Consider the following 19,038-nt stretch of genomic DNA (forward strand, 5'->3'; position numbering starts at 1 on the left):
CAATAGTTACGTGTACCTATACTGAAAATACGATCAAGTCACGATAATTAATTCATGATATTAATATGAACAAAAGATATTGTCATATAGTGATGGTATGAAAGGTTTTCCATATAAAATTACCATCTTTTCAGTTCTATGATTATAAAATATCGTATAACATTATCGTATAACATAAATATCTTATAACATATTATTAATTGTTTACTAAATTACCTCTAATTGACATCGTTATCTTCACAGACTAAAATTTAATTTTTTTTCTTTTAAATTTATCGATCAAAATATCAAAATAACTTCTATAAAGTCAAGCAGATATTTCGTTTCTTAGAAATCCATATTTAAATTCTTTACTTATTATTAGATATTATACATATTACATCGAGGCTTTCAAATGTAATGAGATAAGAGTACAAGTACCTATTGAAATTTTTGTACAAACACAATCATACATTTTTCACATCCAATTTGTCGTGATAGTTACATCCCCTCGAGCTTCTTATCAGTTAACGGTTAAATAGATGTTGCACACATTGTATGTACAATGTACAGTCTACAATACGCATACATACATACACACATAGAAGATGGCCAAGTAAGGCTGTATCCTCTAATAAGATAATCATCGCTATTAGAGTAAGATCAACCACTATTTTTAATACAGGCTGCCATCAAATAGTATGTCAAACGGGTGAGAGGTGATTCCTTGTGAAGAAATAAGAAAGAAATATAAAATAATATTTTTTCGTCCGAGGCTTAGTTTTCGACAAAAGATCGAGTTTAAAAATTTATCAAGTATTCTTGAACACGGCTAATTCCACACTGAATAGGACCAAATAATCGACACAAGGTGATTCTACGTGTGAGAATAAGTCGAAAATATAGAATAACATTTTTTTTCTCAAGAGGTTTTGTTTCCGAGAAAAATAATTTTGGAAATTTATTCAAACTCTATCTTTTTCAGAATGAAGCAAGAAGAGGACTTAAACGAAAAAATGTTATTCCACATATTTTGTTTCTTTTATAATCAGTCAAGTTGAAGTATACTTTACAAATTTTCAGACTTGAATTTCTCAAAAAAAAAAAAAAAAAAAAAAAAAATCACCTACCACCCGCCTGATTTGGTCAAATCTTGTGTTTCGAATGAAAATTAGTCACTTTTCAGTCCGCTACCACCATTTCTAGATCTAATCTATTCCTAAATCAGTCTTTTTTCTAACGCTACATATTCCGTTTTTAGTCTTACTCTATAGGTACACAAAACTGTGCCAAACTTACCGCTCAGCAGACACTTTTATATTATTTATCATGTATAGAAGCTTTACTTTGTTACATCGTTGAGAAACAAATCGTTTTCAATCGTTTTCAATGTGATTTCCATGCGAAGCGATACCACCAGACTTAGACTTAGTTTCTATGTAAATAAAATATTCGAAAAATTATTCATTAATTACAATTAATTAATTATCGTTCTTATTATAGATGACTAACACGATATAGCGTTAAACTTATATATATATATATATATATGTAATATCGTGATATAATGTGTTTACAAAGAGTGGACAATAGAGATGTTAATCAGACAGAAAAAGACGATTGTTGTTCAACCTGAACTATTCACGCCAAACGCACAGAAAACAGCGCAATCCACACTCTCTCGGCAACGCCACTCGCAACCTCCGTCTCCGCTCAACTCGCACTCTGCTTCTCGACTCGCACTCTGCTTTTCGACTCGCACTCTGCTTTTCGACTAACGCTCTGGTCGTTGCCGCATTCTGTTGTCTTTTTCCTAGGCCCACCGCACACGTGTTCTGCAGACGCTCGGGGCCAGGGTCACGTAGGTCTTTTCCACGAAACTATGCACTTGAAAAGACCGATGACACATTGATGGGCCCGACGACGCCTCGGCTCTCGCGACATTGTTCATAGTTCGCCCGATATTTCTTAGGCCTTTCGTCCACGATACTACATATATATATATATATATGATATTGCATTAAAAGTCGATGTGCAACAATTTATTATACTTAACGTATCTATCGAGAGCTGTTTTGTAAAAATAAAGTAGTAATTTACACTATGCAGTGATCACGTACATATTGAAAATTATATTTATTTTTTATCGTCATCGTGGTCTATTGTTACGGTATATATGTTCAATTAAGTTAGCTATTACTCTGGCTAAATATGTTTATTCAGACATTAACGTCCAACATGTTCAAGTGGACATTAACATTAATGTCAGCGTGTAATTTTATACGCTCTTGTGTTCGCCCTCTTTCGTTCGCTCAATTATCGATTATTTTTTTTCAGTCATTTATCTTTTTCTATCGACGAATAACATTTATGTTATGTTTGAGTATTTATATCTACCATTGTACGTACCTGTATCATCAAGCTGTAATTTTACATAAATATGTTCGAGTTAATCGCGCGTGTAAGAATTTTTTTTTTGGATAATTTCCACACGATGTACGGTTACCTGATAAATACATTTTTGTATAGCATTTTGGAAAGTACGGAGCAAATTTCGTGGTTTATAATGCATAACGATTATTCACAAGTACGTACGTAGATGTGTATTGAAATTATTTATATGCAGAAATTGTCTACGTCAAAGCTCGCGTATAATAGAAACTAATTATGAGTTGATAAATTGAGGAATAGAATGCGCAATTAGTTATTACCAGGCATTTTTAGGAAATGTCTATATGTCTAATGTCTCGCTATATGTCTATTTATTATCCTCTTTTTATAAAACACAAATCGAATCAAGTCAATTGGAGCAAGAAGCTAACAAGAGCAAAAGAAAATATTCTACTGTACAAGTGAGGCGTATATTTCTGCTCTAATCATGGCTAATCAAGTAGTCTTTTCTAACATCGTTCATTGCTTGCGATTGAAACGTAATTGAACCCCTACCGCGAATAGGATCGAAGATTTATTCCTTATTCATCAAATCTTGATAAACTCGAGCTTCGTGTAGGTATATGCGAATAAAGTGAAAGACGAAATATTGAAATCCTTCTCCAAAACTTTTTCTATATTTGTCAAGAAAGATGTGTCGAGTTTCTGGAGCTTGGACGACATTTTTATCTTTAAAAAGGATCAAACGCGATAACGAAGTTTGGGCAATAATTTGAATTACGTAAATTACGTAAAATTTGAGATTCCAAATAATTATTAATGCAGCGAAATCGTCAGATCATAATTCTATTCCTTTTCGATAATCGGAATTGTATATTTTGTTGCACGACGATATTTATGTTAAACCATACTCGCTTAACAATTATAATAATTTGATCGGTACGGTATTATCTTTAACGTTGTATTAGTCGAATGTAAAATTGTCCGCGATACGGAGAACTGATCGATAAGGTAAATGTAAATCACCGGCACGTTGTTTCCAGGTAAACCTGTTGACCGAAGCTTTGAAATTAACACTCGGATCGACTAAAGATTTTTCGTCGTCCTCGATATAAAGCAACTAAGTAGTGGCTGCGAATCGATCGTAGAAAGTTGTCGAAAAGTGCACGAGATCGTTGGCGAAGGAGTTGCGAGTGATTCGCATCGGAGGATGCAAAAGCGCGAAGAAGGAGGGACGCTTGCGCTACGGGAGACCGCGTACTTTCATTTCGAGCGGCCACCTGTGCTTGCGCTCACACTCTCCTACCCCATTCAAACCATCCCAACCCCTGCCCTATACTATATATACGAAGACACTCTCGATACCGTTTCACTTCTCAACGTTACCACCGCGTCGGACTCTCTACATTTCCAAGATCGTATCTGCTTCGACAAACGGACTCGCAGCGATTCCTCGTTTATTCTTTCACCCCTATTTTACTTGGTGAGTTAACGTGTCTACCTCGTTTATCCTCTTATTTATTAAATTTCTACAATTTGTTCATTAAGTGGCAATTACATGTCAACAGACCATTGTTACGGTACAATTAGTTCGAACGAAATAACAGATTATTTCGTAAGAACGAAACATCATTAAGTGGTTTTTCAGTTTTGAACTTGTGACTCGAAAGAATGTCTGAAAAAGTCGTTCACATTTACGTGTCTTCTACTCATTATGTACATAGATACATGCATAACATGTACTCGTGCATAACGGTTTTAAGATCATTTTATAGGAATGGAAATTTAAAAAATATATAAATGTATTTAAATAAATTTTCAATAGATCAACACAGTGATAATAGATAGATAATAGATTACGACAGTGATAATGATAATAATAAAAGTACAAAACTGTACTGGAATAGCGACATAACACCTACTGCCTAACCACTTACTGCCTTTTTTTTCATAAAATGTATTCTTCGATGAAACGTGTAATACATTAGGACACACTTGTAGCGATACCGACAACTCGAATCAGTCACATTATAGACTTTCTTAGATTTAATGGCCGAGTAGTATGCCGAGCTCTCGTAATCGTGGTCCGTATGGTGTACGTATTTCATCTCGTACGATATTACATTACTTAAAATTTCCTGATTGTATATCTTGACTCGGACTACGAGAATGGTTGTCGTTACCTCTCTTACTGCTAGCTTCCATAACGTGGTAGATGCGGAAAGTACTAAAGCTACTTTGATGGATACGTAAGAACGTTTCGAATACGAGAATCTGAATACTTGGCACGTGTACCAAGGACCAATACGTCAAGGAAGTCGTCCTGGACGATGACACATCCAACGACTGACAATAGTAGAAGATTACGTCTTTACCAAAATTATTATATAAGTTTTATCACAATTTCGTTTAATCTGACACGTATTTATACAGAAATAACGTAACGTTGCCTCGTTGGGTTGCAAACTTCCTGATTTCTCTTTATGAAAATGAAAACCAGAATAGTCTTTTGTACCACGGTGTACTATTCGCGGTGTACTTGTACGATAATGTGTTCGAATTTTCTATCGTCGTTTATCGTATCGCACGAATCGTTATCCAAAATCCAAAACCTTCGTCGAAAAGGTTGATAATCATAATCAAGGATAGGAAAATAGAGTGATATTATTAAGGAGATGCTATCGTTCGGTTCAATTTCACGCCCATAAATCACGCCCTAAATGTGTGCAACTGCTTGTAATTTTATCAAATTTCTTTAAAACTACGTCATATTACCCGTCTAAAAATATTACTAGTTGATCGATAACCTAAGTACACATCTGCCCCTACAAATAATTCATTGACGAAACATCTATGAAATTTTAGGTAAGCTACTCGTACGTCCTCCCTGTGCTCGAACAACCCAACGTCTTGTCTATCGATGTATATGAATTTTATGATTGCGATCGACGACACGTACTACTAGCGATTATAGGTGCACTTGATGTTTGGTCAAATTTTTCACGGTACATACTACGATTATCTTTGTCGATGTATGTATTTCTGCACACAGATATACGTATATAGCTGTATATTAGAAAGAGCAAAAGTATAGTTATATATAAGAGTAAATTTATAGTTTTGTAATGAAAAATAAATATAGAAAATTTATCATTTGTAATAATATTGTAACTTGGAATCGTTACGATTAAATAAGATACTCGTATATTAAAGATACTGGTATGTCCATCTTGTGTACATATTTTCTCCAAAGAACGTAGTAAAACTTCTTAAAACTCGATAAAAGTTTTTCCAGCAGTCCAACAGGGAGTCTCGTAAAAAGTCCAAGAAAGGTTCTTTAAACGATCCAGAAAAACTTCTTATTTATTCTAACTGTTTCGTCCTTACGTACGCGTGGTTTCTTCGGACGGTTTCGAGAAAATCCAAGACTATCAAGGAACTAGCAATAAATTTAGTGAAGGAAGATAGGGAAAAGTTATAATAGGATGGTATTTAGAAGCAGATACATAGGTATCTATTCAGAGGCAATTCAGATAAGATTGGAATATAAGATAGCACGTAAAGCATGCGCAACAAACGGTGCTAATACAATGTAATGCAACATCATTACGATACGATAGAGATTCAATGAAGAAACTATTTTTTTACTAATCGGAACAATCGTAACGTATTGATTAAGTAAAGTTAAACGGTATGATGGTAAAGTTTAATCGGCTAGCGTGGATGTCCACCGCGAAAGTGGTCAAAAGTTTTGAATATTTCAGATCACCTACATTTTTCTTCAAATAGAAGTAGAGTAAAAACAAAGAAAAGAAACAAAATTTATCGACTGACGAATGAAAATAACGGTGAATAAGAAATAGTAGCATGCGATAAATAAACGAGAAAAGTATTTCATTATCTACTTATATGTATTTAACAAAATCTTCTTACCGAGTTTAATTCATAAACCTATTCAAGATCAACTAATATGACTTTCGATGAAAATCAATTAAAGGCTTAATATTATTTTACTTTCAGGAAATTTGATAAGATGTCGATCAAATTCTACGCAAAATCGCTCTTCCTATTTATTATTGTTGGCCTTGTTGTTGGTGCTGAAAATTACATAGATTACGGAGGTAGGTGAAAAAAAGTTGAGAATATTCCTTCGACCGAGAACGAATGTACGTATTATTTATGTTCGTTCAATGAACGTTCGAATATAAATAATATTATCCTTTTATTTTATACTTTTTATATTTATTCGCGTATTATTTATTGGTATTATTTATATGGTATCTAAATGCTTATTTTAATTTTGAATCTGTAAAACTGTATACGTAGATGGTTAGAAGCTGTTACAGAGTTTTTGCAGTCTATAAGTTGAGACGACCACATTACCACATTGAGGAAAGCATTGCTTTTGCTATCGCTATGTAATACAGCAGCAACGTACTTCAAACGATGAACGAACAAGCCTTTCAAAGGTCAAAGTTTTGTTTCGACGAAACGATCTCTATATCGTTCCTATAAACATGATAATTACCGCTTTAAAGCTCGTAGCTCGTGTACGAACGTTGAAAGTGGAAAATTACAGACGTTCGATGTCAGATTTACCTGTGACAAGCTTCTAAATAATCGCTCTCGATATGATAACTTCTTCGTAACTTTGCAATTTTCATTTTGCATTTTATTATACATACAAATCGCTTAATGTAAACATTGAAAATTTAATAAATTGAAATATAATGTTATTTATCAAAATTAAATGCTCGAATATCTTTGACGATGTTAGCAACTATCGTTTGATTGACAATGACTAACCAACAACTAGTCGAACTGTCTAATTTCACTGATCTTAATAGCCAACAACGTACCATCGCTTGGTCACTTTCATCTGTACGTCGTATTTACAGATGAAGTAGCAGAAAAAACGCCAGTTGAAAATATTCACGAGCTTTACAGAATTCTGATGCAACGTAGCGCTTTGGAGAATGCCGGACTTGGCGAGACTCCACTGGAACATTTGATGATCCGTAAATCTCAACGATCGCCTTCGTTACGTTTACGTTTTGGACGTTCGGATCCTCGTTCGTCCGTAAGTATATGAGTTTTTAGCGTTTTTATCTTTAGATGACGAACATTCTTGGATAAACACTCGCATAGAATAGAAATTTAGAAATACCGATGTAATAAGAATAATAACTATATTTTCGTCCTTTCTTTGGACAATACGCTCTTTCAATACTTTTCTTTCATTCGTGCAACAGTAAGACTTACCCATTTTTCTTATCTAATTTACCTGTAAGTTTTCTTCGCTTTTTAACCACGACGAGAGTAAAATATAATCCGCTAAAATATACATAGATATGTATGTACGTGTGGCAAGTTAAATGAGCTAAATTTTATTCAATTTCGCTCGAGTCGTGGAATTTTATTCGAGGAGTGATTCGTACTTAATATAGGATAATAGAGAAACTATAACATCTAATTATCTTATAAATCCAGAAATTACAGATCTATCGCGAACGAAATGACGTATATGAAAAACATATTTGTATATTTATTCGTATCGATGTAATCGTAAAAATGTAGAAGTCAATAATTGTGCGATACACTTTGGGACAAATAGTAATAGAATTTGTATAAATAACATTTGAAAATTGTATTTTTCAGGTGGGAATTCTACCAAACCTATAAGCGTTATCTCATCGAGATTCGACAAGTGAACACGGATACGAATAACATTCTTCAGTTTCTCTTACCATATATACAAAAATCGTACAGAGTGTACAACGTACATCTAATTATATCGTAACATTACGCGATCTGCTAGAAAATAGAAATTATTTTTATTTTTCTTCTTTTATTCGTTTTAAATACCATGAGAATTAAAAACATTGTCCATAATTAAAATATTTTCCATACTAAATATTATATTTTTGATGGTTCGTTATGTAAAGTTAATTTTTGCTCTGACTGTAAGCAGTATAAAAATATAATAGATGGTGTAGTGTTTGAAAAGAAGATCGACGTTTGAAATTACTAATAAAAGGGACACAAGAGAAATTTACTACATCTTTTACATTACGCGATTAATTTGTATCTCCTTGTTTATTAAGTTAGAGATTTTTATTTATTTTACCTACATATATCCAGTGACACCTTTTATTAAGTAAATGTCTCAACATCATTTACGTTATATTCTTAGAATTGAAAAAAGATGTTGCTTATCGGAACAACACGTTCGTCCCTTGGAAGAGAACAATTTTTTTCAACGTTTTGCTGAAGTCAAAAATTAATGATAAGAATGGAAAACAACCATCGCAACAGTTGTATACATAAAAATGAATATACCGAATACTTAATTTATTTTCAACTTTTTATTATCGTTAATTTCATTTCTCCGAGTACGAGTCGTTGAAACGAAAAGATCAAAATGCCGGAGATTGAATTATTTATTTGACTTGATTTCCAGTGTTTGTTGGTGTCGATCTGTCAATTCGGACCATGAATTTATGCAATGACGCATCATGTAATAAACATTTGGTTAATGGATGTTCGAGATGGAAGTATACCTATTTAATAATAACGCGTACTGAATGTGGAAATAATAACAAGGCTTATTTGAGATGCAAGTATATTTAATAACAAGGCATAATATGATAATATCGAGAATTTCAACAGATTGAAACGAAGAAACGTGAGTTTGGGTTTTTTGTAAACTTTGGAGTGAAAATTTATTAACTACGTATAATTACTTGACACTTACAATTAGTTGCAAGGTATAAATTGTTTCCGAAACGTTATAATTAAACGGCTCTATCGTCCTATATGTGTTTTTTCTTTCGCAAATTTTAAGTACATTCGTCGCACTTTTACGTTATTTCACTCACATAGAGATTTCAAGCATTACATTTTTATACGTATAATTTCTCAACATTTCTGGCTCATGCCCTAAGTTTGCGATGTAGAAAATTTTATAGAGAGCAAAGTTTGAGTCTTAGAATTAGTTAAAAAAGTTTAGTTTATTTTGAGCTATAATTTAAACGTTTAATATGATTTCATGATATTTAATCGTTACTTAAAGTGTGCCGTTTTTATGGAAGAACAAAGTTTCTTAAGCGAACACGCGGCTTCTCTGTCTTCGTGAATCAATTCGCCGATATTTTTAAATTCTGGTCGTGATAAAAGTTGGCTTCGTGCGTGGTCTATGGTGATAGAAAGTGGCATTGTTAACATTTTTCTCCAATTCGTTTTCTCATATTGGATAAGAAACTGTAAGAAGATGACTTTGTTATTCTTTGTAAATATGATAATACGTATTTTACTTTACATAAATATCGATATCAACAGAGTTTGAATACTTTTACAATATATCCATAATTTCGACATATCTACTAATTTGTTTCTTTAGAAATGTGAAATAAATTTGCTTACCGCTATCCTGTTTGCCGTACTATTTTATCTCTATTAAATGCGTGAACTATATGACGTTTTTATTTACAAAAACCGAAAATGTTTTTACTAAAATTGTTTCGCGAATAAATTTCTAATTATAAGACAATTCGATTAATGGATAAAGAATATATATGTACATACCATTGTATATTTTGCATTAACCACTCTATCTACTTTATGTATGTTTGTATTACTTGGTTAAATTTTTAACTTTATTTTATTCGAGCTTTGTAACGTAGCTATTTTAATAAAGATCTATATGCTCCCTCGATTTTTCTATTTATTTATCCTATCACGATTATTCCAATTATATACTGACCTGATCAAATGCTGTGTCTTCGATATGGAACATTATATGCGTTAGTGGTTTAAAAAGAGGTGACATATCCGGTATATCGTCCACAAGTTTCGTAATATCATTTTGTCGTAATTTATTTAATATTAAATCAGACGCGCGAATCAGAAATTCGTGCGTTACCTGTAACGCGAAATATTTTGCACGAAATTAAATTTTGCATGCAATAATTTAGACCACGATATGTTTTATTACGTACTTTTAAAGCCTGTCGTCCAGAACTAGTGAACAACAGCTCGTCGGTATGTACCTCGATAACGGAAAACAAGTTGTACGTTTCGTTAATGCATGAATCTATATTTGACGTTTGTACACTGAAAGATTAATTTCATTGTCTTTAAACATTTAAACAAGATGGAAGGGAAAAATTGTTGACCTTAAAATCCAAGATAAAGGCGAATTTCGTAGCAGCTTTCTTACCTTATTTTTCACCGATATAAAGATCGAATTATCATTCACGCGAAAAGCGAACCTCTAATTATTTTGAATAGTGCGTTGTGATTGCCAATTTTACATAAAAATTTCATATAAATATTTTTTTAAGATTATAAAATAGTCTTACTTTTTTTTTACAAGCTGGAAGAAATCATCGATTTGGGAAGTATGCTTATCGTCTTCGTCGATACTACAAATAGCTTCGGCCAAGGTGGTTACTGTTGCTGATACATCGTTGGGGTCGAAAAAATTTAATTCTAAGTGATCTATTCCTTCAGAGGTTGAATCGCCTTGTATTTTTGTTTCGCAAGTTTTCGAAAACTCGATAAGGGCGGTATAGAGGGATGCACAGAGAACGTGGAGAAGGACGTTCCCACCAATTGGATGACAATGGGCAGGGATATTATCTTGTAATGCAAGTACAGTTTTTAAGATTGCAGGTGGTAACGTTACATACAATTCAGCGAAACAACCAATTATCAACGACATTGCCTGATATATAGAAGCGCCTGTCTGCAAATTATTAAGATATTTTTCAAAAACCAACGTTTATTAGACTTTTTATGGTTACTATGTTACGTATTGGTTTCAAGGATGACGAGCAATTTTCGTATCGCTTTCGCTTGTAATATCTTTTTCGGATTTCTCAGCAATAATTGCAGGACAAATTCATGTCAAATATCTGCTTGTTACGTTTACATTCGAAGGTAATACATTTGTATAAATACCATATCGAAGACTAGCGATAATATTAACATACAGCTCGCTCTACATGTATGTACGTACGCATGTAGAGATGTAGTTTTGTTACTATTAAAATGAAATTAGACGCACGTTTATAATCAGCAACTTACTCTTACAGCTTCCAAAAGAAGTTCGATAATTGGATGCATCATATTCTTTAATGGGCTTAAAATCGCATTCAGCCAGGGTGGTCTTGATTGATTCCACACCTAAATAAATATGTTTATGTTGCTTTTACATATATTATTTTTTATTCTTACATATTTTATTTTTATTCTCGATATTTTAACGAATACCTGTTGGCGGTCCAGATAGCTCGACCAATCAGGAATCTGCTTTAAAGCTGTCACGATAACACAACCAGGGTCTTGCGCTATATACGTTAAAATATACATTAAGCTATAAAGGCCTAACGCTGACGTTACTTTCATCGATGCATTGCACATTATACCACTGCATAAAAAACCACCGCAATTCATTCCATTGGATTGTATTTCTTCGAAAATATCAAAATCATTTTTAGACGTAAAATTACCACATTTGTAGATTAAAGTGTTTAATAATATTTTAGCCACCGCATAGTCGTTCATAAAGAGTACCTATGAAAATTTGAAATTAGCATCTTTTCTTAATCGTGCAAATGTATGCATTTGTCGGGGACAAAAATAAGCGGACAGGTAGCGGAAATGGATTGCATTGTTTTACCATTTGACGAACATCAACAGTAGAAAAAAATTATTGAAAAGAAACTGGTTTTATGTTTATAGCTTATATCTCTAATTAGAGATTATTTCATTCTTATGCTATAGATAGCGTTACAATTACCTTCATTAACTGAGGCCAATTTGGTTGGGGTTGATGTCTAAGAACGTTTAATTCTAAAATTGCAACTCGATTTTTAGGCAAATTTGAAATGTAAATGTCAGAATCGACGGAGCCTAATAAATTCGGTGCGCATACCAATAACCAGGCAGCAGGTTCGCGACGCGGTTGCAAAATTGTTAAATTTTCAAGTCCAAAACGGAATACCTACAATAAAAATTCAACCAATCTACAACAAAACTGTATGATCTATACCTACGTATTTATGTATACCTATTATAAACTATACATATGCAGCCATATGCATAACAAAACTTAAAGTAAAAGTCGAAATTAAGATATTCTTATTCTACCCCATACAGAAGAAATGATTTTTAAATTCTACATTTCTGTTTAATCGCATTGATACTAATAACGATAAAAAGACGAATTATAAAAGATTTTATTATATCACTCCTTAATCATCTTCCATCTTTGTTAAATACTATGTGAAGATGTTAAAAGATCGTGCGAGATGACCTTGAAATTTCCAAAAAAAAAAAAAAAAGAAACAACAAAGAAGTATTATCACTGCCATAACATGGCTCGTTCTGCAACGTTACTCTACTGATCAGTAGAACACATTGTAATAAAAAAAATTGTTATCCTCGAAAATCATGTTCAAGATCAATTCTGTATCAATTTTTCTTTTACAAATGTCCACCGATCCAAAGATATACCTCTCAAAGAATCACCCTGTACATATATTTAATCGTATTTCAACTATTCGAAACTATTAATATTTTACCTGATATAATTCTCGAAGAGGGGTTCCTCTTAATAACAAGCAAATCAACAATTCATTGCATTTCGCGTGTATGTCCCTAATGGCAGTTGGTAATCTATTTAATTTCATTCCAATCATTTCGTTGGCGCTTGTACAAGCACCCAAAGCAAGATATCCGGTACAACACAGAACGTTAAAGGCATCCGCCCAGAATTGTTCGGATCGTGCCAAACTCGGTCGACCCTATTTTTGGTTTATATTTTTCTGTATCGATATTACCTATACGCATAGTAAGTGAAAGCTATATACGATCGTTAGATATTCTTACATAAATAAATCTTGTAACAATAATGGACAAAGACTCGTTCAACATTCCAGAAAAAACACGTTGTGCCATTTTTGGAGATACGGTACTCCATAGATCTCTCTTTGTTCCTAAAAATATGAAATAAAAAGTATAAAAAATATAGTTATAATTAAGAGGAAAATACAATAGTATCGATCCGTAGGTGTTTAAATAACATAATTACAAATGCAGCCTTTGGATAAGACAAATATGGATCCCCGAAATCTTTTGGAAGGAAAATTATAAAATGCTATGTTACGTGAACGGTTACAACTTTCAGATTTCAAGGAATGTTAAAAGCACGTTACATACCTTCTGCTGAGAAATTTTATACCATTTTATACCATTTGTTGTATCATATTTCCCAATCGTTGCTGTAAGAAACTACCATCTATTCACGTTACTGTAATATTAATTATCAAGATAATGTAACAGAGGCTACATATTAAAAATCCCTTTACCAAAATGAAATTACTTATTGCTGTATGAAAGAATGTCTGTAAACTACGTCTTATCGTGACAGATATCAAGAGATATCAGGTAAAAGGTATAAATCACAACTACAGCTTTTACAAACTATTAATATTTTCATGTCGAATACCGAATTCGTTTTTTCGACGTTTAGATTCATAGATGATATATTACTTTCTAACTTTGTTATAATTACCTTGCATATACAGCCACCACATTTGTATTACGAAAGAGCATCGTTCTCGTTCAAAAAATGACATAGTATCGTGCCAACTGAGAGAATCAGCTTCGTTAAGTATATATAACGAAATTAAGCGGCAATGTAAATCCAATAATCGCTCTGCTACAGCTTCAGTCATTTCATGATAGCATTTATACGATGTGTTTAATTTCTCGCTATCCCAAAGAAAAATTATGGAAATTATTTGGAAATTAAATCACTCTAAGCTATTAATTGGAAATTGTGAACACTAGCACGATATTATTATTATAGAAATAAGATTTTTCTTTTATCTGAATATTCTGAGTATTCGACGTTATATCATGAAATCACAAACTTTGCAGATATTTGCAATTGCACGTGGAAAAAGTTTCCTAAAAATAATGCTTCGTACGAAAATTTTCAGAATAAATGTTTCACAACCATTCAAACTTACATGTACGATCCTTGTATAGAATTCAGGTTTTGTCATTTTCTTATCATTAGACACGTCTATGAAGATTATCGATCTAAATGAAATGAAGTATAAAACGATAAAAAAAGAGAGGAATAAGCAACAACCGTTGATTCGTATAAATTAGAAAAAATAAGTTATTCGCTGTTAGGTCTTTCAGTAAATGGAATTCCTTCGCTTTACAAATATTAAATTTTTTAAATCACCTATATAATTAATTTCTCTAATTCTTCGCGTATCTCTTAATTTTAATTATATAATAAATTTAACATTGCATTATACCTTGTGATAAGTATACAATTATAATTATGTACATAAAGACTGGACTTTATGAAAGGTAATTCAAAAGTTCGTGCGATCATATAAAAAGCACGCGCATCCATACGTGCACAACAAATATCAATTACCTTGATTGCGGGGAAATTAAATTCTTAGCTTGTCTATTATAGCACCACAGACAATTTCGTATTAATGCAGCTGCTCCTAAAGTAGCTGTTAATACCGTTAAATCTGCATGATCTAATGATTCTTGAATAAGCAGATGTAAATGTTCTGAAATAATGTTATTATTACAAAATGCGTAAAATATTGTGTATTAAAATGTGTATTAAAATATTATATATTTTGCGATAAGTTTGATTGTTCGTTTTATTTTAGTAAAGCAACAGCAGATATCTATCTAAGTACGATTATGTACGATGACTTAAGCATCCATCTTTTTCCAACAAAGTTATTTTTTTTACCTAATAATTTATCGGCGGTATCGACAACAAGTAACACAAATTCGGATGGTGAGATCTTTTTGATAACTCTCTCTTCGTTTTCTACGATTGCGGAAGATTTGTTTTCCATTAAACTCGTTAGACCAGAATGACGTTTAAAAGCAGCTTGAAAATCTGCTTCCCACCACGTAACAATTTTAACCGCGACAAATGACGCGTGTCTCGGAAAATCAAGTTTTCCACCGCTAATACGTGAGCAAAGGGGCTCCTTTAGTACAGTTTGCATTTCCTGTATCATTATGATATACTATACGTTATTATGCCATAACAAGCTCACGGTATTATTAGTTTGTAAGAAAAATAAAATTGAGATAATTTATATTTACGTGTATATTTTTATATGGTTATCGTCTAACGCTTTATTAATCGAATTGTAAAAAGAACTCGTATTTGCGTTTAAAATCTACAGATCGATGTTACGTACATACAATAATTATAAAAATTCTGTATAAGTAACTCGATAGTAAAGGAGAAAATTTTTCTATCCCAAAAGAATTATCATAGATATATAGTATACCTTAACTAATATATGCATATGAATGACTAATGAGGAATATGAACTAAGCGACAACAGCTTGATCGCACTAAACCAATTAATTTTTAATCGTGTATGTCTTCTTTATTATAAAAACAACATTAAAGTTAATATTATCAGAATTGAGAAAAGATATTAGCATCGATTTCTAAATTTCTGATTTCATATGCAAAACTTTATTCGCAATAATAGAAATTTTTTATCGTTTGTAAATTAGCTAAACAACTTAGCACCTTATAGAAAATTGTCATATTAAATAAACTTACACGAGTCACAGCCGAAATCGTACGCAACATGTACTTGTCCATATAAAAGTACATTTCATCTACTAAAAAAACTTCAAGGGTGATGGAAAAAAAGATCGAGACTAATATACATACATGTATATATTGTAAATGTTGCTAACAATATAGATGTACAGTATAGATGTTCTTCTTATTTTTGTTTTTTCGAATTCCCCTTCGGGAAAATACATACGTATATCATACACGTGTCATACGACTTTAATTGTAAGATGGTTTCCAAGCTAATATACATGTATATGTACAGCAATCTTATCTTTTTCCATACTTAGAAAAATTCCAAATATCAAATACCAATACAGAATATTAACATATTTTAATAACAATCCGTATAACCATTATACAAATTTACTTATTATTCACTATATATTTATTATTTTGTAGTAAAAAAAAAGTGTATTCTTATCAAGTTTTCAAAACAAGTTCTTTAACTTGATGGAAAATTATTCGAGAAATTCAGAACTATTGATTAAAAATAATAATACCTGATAATATTGCATGTCCCGTTGCAATAAGATTCTAACGCGGTCTACTAAATTGCCATCTTCCATAATCTCCATTTTCGTCGATTCTTTGGTAGATAATAACGTTCTTAGAAATATATAAATATATAAAAATATTTACTAACGACAAATTTTAGATAATAATATTCATTAATACTCAACTTGAATATTACTTATTTACATAAAGCATACTCGATAAATAATTTATACATAAAAACGTATAGCGATCGTGTATATATTGTTATATTAAATTTTAAAGTAAACTATTCTTGATTACATTTCTTCTTTTGCACATAAATATGCATATAAATACCAAACTTATAAATGTGCCATTCTATCATGCAAATATTTGTGTCAATATTTTACAAAGATACTCACATAAATATATTACAATGTCATATCTATTTTATATTATTATTTATATACATAGATTGTAAAATTGTACATTTCCAACTGAAGATATTCAGCCATTTCAATCGATATTACAACTTTGAACATCGATAAATGGAATTAAAGATCTGTCGTCGTTGCTTCTCTTTCTTTTCCACTAAAGGAACATTTATCGAAGTTTGTTTGATTCTTTATGATTGCTGCTATTTCACTGTTAAGTAGTTCGTGTAATGTTTTTCCGTCATGTTTATAAATCCATCTACCATTTATAAAATCGTATCGCTTTGGACCAGACTTAGGAGAAGATAGCCAAATTTGTTTATTCGGAGTCTGACGATTTATGACATAAGTGCCATAAGAATTACCAAACTTGACAGTTAATACTCCATCCTACAACATTAAGTATGATATTATTATCTAAAAATCACAATTACGTAATATCTTCATAATTGTAACATAGTCATAAAAATACCATATATATGCTGATACAACATACCCCATATGACACATCTGCATCTGATAAATGTGCTGCTTGCTCTATTAATTCATCAAAATATTCAGTTAAAGAATCAAGTGTTTCGTCAGAAATTCTCTCAAATTCTACAGGCGTCAATTCTCTATGTAAAAGAAAAGATTTCTTTTGTGTTATTCATAATTTACTGTTGTTTGTTAGTATATTCTTGTTAAAAAATAAGGCTCAAAAAGGATTAGAACTGAGTTAAATTATAAACAAATAATCATACAAATAATCATGTAATATTTCTACGCGCGCGCGCGCGCGTTCGTGTGTGTGTGTATGTACCTATGAGTCAAATGCACGATAGATTGTACTAAGTGTAATATATAATATTTATACATATACACTTTATGTATTTAATATTTGGATTTTATTATGTATGTAATATTTAGATTTTCCAATTCAAAACATTAATTGAAAGATCTAAAGAAAGCACAGCTACTTTAAGCTTAGAAAATGAAAACAGAGAATAAGTTGTCATTGTTATTATCATAATATGTACTCACTGTGTAATTGGAAATACAACACTACTATTTGAGCTGAGATAAGCTATTAATTTGTAATTGAATGTCTTTACATTATTACTTTTATTTGAATACTTTTTAGAATGCAATACAAGATAACCTATATTCTTTGGATATTTTATATTGATCTCTTGTATTAAACAAGTATTTATAACTTTTGATACCGAATCATGCGATAGAATTCTAAAAATGCTACTTCTTGTTATGCTTCTAGTTAGTAACATGATATAAATTTTTTCTATATTATATATTGATCAAACAAGATACCAAGGGGGCATTGCCATGCGTACACTATGCGCAAAACATGGTTTTGTTGTGGACTGTATAATCATACATATTAGTATATATCCTGTTACGTTATAGCGTGAATAATATAACTTGATGAGAGTCCTCATGCTTATAGACCTGATCGTTCCCGGACTAGTGCGACATCATGCGGCGAAGTGCTGAGGTCAACTAAAGGTAGCACATACAAGAACCTATAAAATTAGGGATCTGCCCTGTTTGGTTGCACAGAACATGTAGAGGCAATGCGAATTGATTATGACTAACGATAAATAAACGACGAAAATAAAAAAATAAGTATAAACAAATACACATAGCGACAATATATATATAATAATCATTAGCATTGCCTTTACATGTTTTTATAACGAACATTAAGAAAAATGGAATTATTATTGCACTGTGTATGAAAATACTAAAAGCGAATTCAAGATAGTCCCATTTACAGCACGTTCTGTAACCAAACAGGTCCCTAATTTTATAGGTTCCTGTATATGCTAACTTTATTTGACTTCAGCTCTTGACCGCATGGAGCAGCACCTATATTGTGAAACAATTAGGACCACGGGTGTGAGCACACTCGTTTCCTCTCTGATATAAGCTTATTTGTAATGAATTTAATATGGTTTTAGTATGGCTTAGTCAAAAGACAGTCGGAGCGTAATTTGAATTGTCAACCGCGTATGTTTAGAAAACTATCTTAGGATTCAATACGTAGTACGGCAATAGGAAAGTTAGAATTCGGGAACAGAAATGCTTCATCTAGAACCGTAG

The 19,038-nt window shown here is 31.9% G+C and overlaps 3 protein-coding genes across 3 annotated transcripts; 1 reads left to right on the forward strand and 2 right to left on the reverse strand.

Moving 5' to 3' along the window:
* The first annotated feature begins 3,622 nt into the window (after nt 1-3,622).
* LOC117235686 (short neuropeptide F) lies at nt 3,623-8,676 on the forward strand. The gene is made up of 4 exons (XM_033497950.1): nt 3,623-3,853; nt 6,391-6,491; nt 7,269-7,446; nt 8,029-8,676. Exons 2-4 carry the CDS (start codon nt 6,404-6,406, stop codon nt 8,168-8,170), a joined length of 408 nt encoding a protein of 135 aa, XP_033353841.1. The 5' UTR covers nt 3,623-3,853; nt 6,391-6,403; the 3' UTR covers nt 8,171-8,676.
* A 40-nt stretch (nt 8,677-8,716) lies between these two features.
* On the reverse strand, nt 8,717-16,605 carry LOC117235683. The gene is made up of 13 exons (XM_033497948.1): nt 16,531-16,605; nt 15,170-15,437; nt 14,834-14,978; nt 13,949-14,148; nt 13,264-13,370; nt 12,957-13,178; nt 12,173-12,376; nt 11,644-11,946; nt 11,458-11,556; nt 10,731-11,116; nt 10,368-10,482; nt 10,133-10,291; nt 8,717-9,630 (listed from the first exon to the last, which is right to left on the reverse strand). The coding sequence occupies exons 1-13, from the start codon at nt 16,603-16,605 to the stop codon at nt 9,433-9,435; spliced, it is 2,481 nt and encodes an 826-aa protein (XP_033353839.1). The 3' UTR covers nt 8,717-9,432.
* LOC117235684 (frataxin, mitochondrial) lies at nt 16,345-18,314 on the reverse strand. The gene is made up of 3 exons (XM_033497949.1): nt 17,962-18,314; nt 17,435-17,555; nt 16,345-17,328 (listed from the first exon to the last, which is right to left on the reverse strand). The coding sequence occupies exons 1-3, from the start codon at nt 18,201-18,203 to the stop codon at nt 17,059-17,061; spliced, it is 633 nt and encodes a 210-aa protein (XP_033353840.1). The 5' UTR covers nt 18,204-18,314; the 3' UTR covers nt 16,345-17,058.
* Nucleotides 18,315-19,038: the final 724 nt, after the last annotated feature.

The sequence above is a fragment of the Bombus vosnesenskii genome, unplaced genomic scaffold (assembly GCF_011952255.1).
Source record: "Bombus vosnesenskii isolate JDL3184/JDL3185 unplaced genomic scaffold, Bvos_JDL3184-5_v1.1 scf7180000013319, whole genome shotgun sequence".
NCBI lineage: Eukaryota > Metazoa > Arthropoda > Insecta > Hymenoptera > Apidae > Bombus > Bombus vosnesenskii.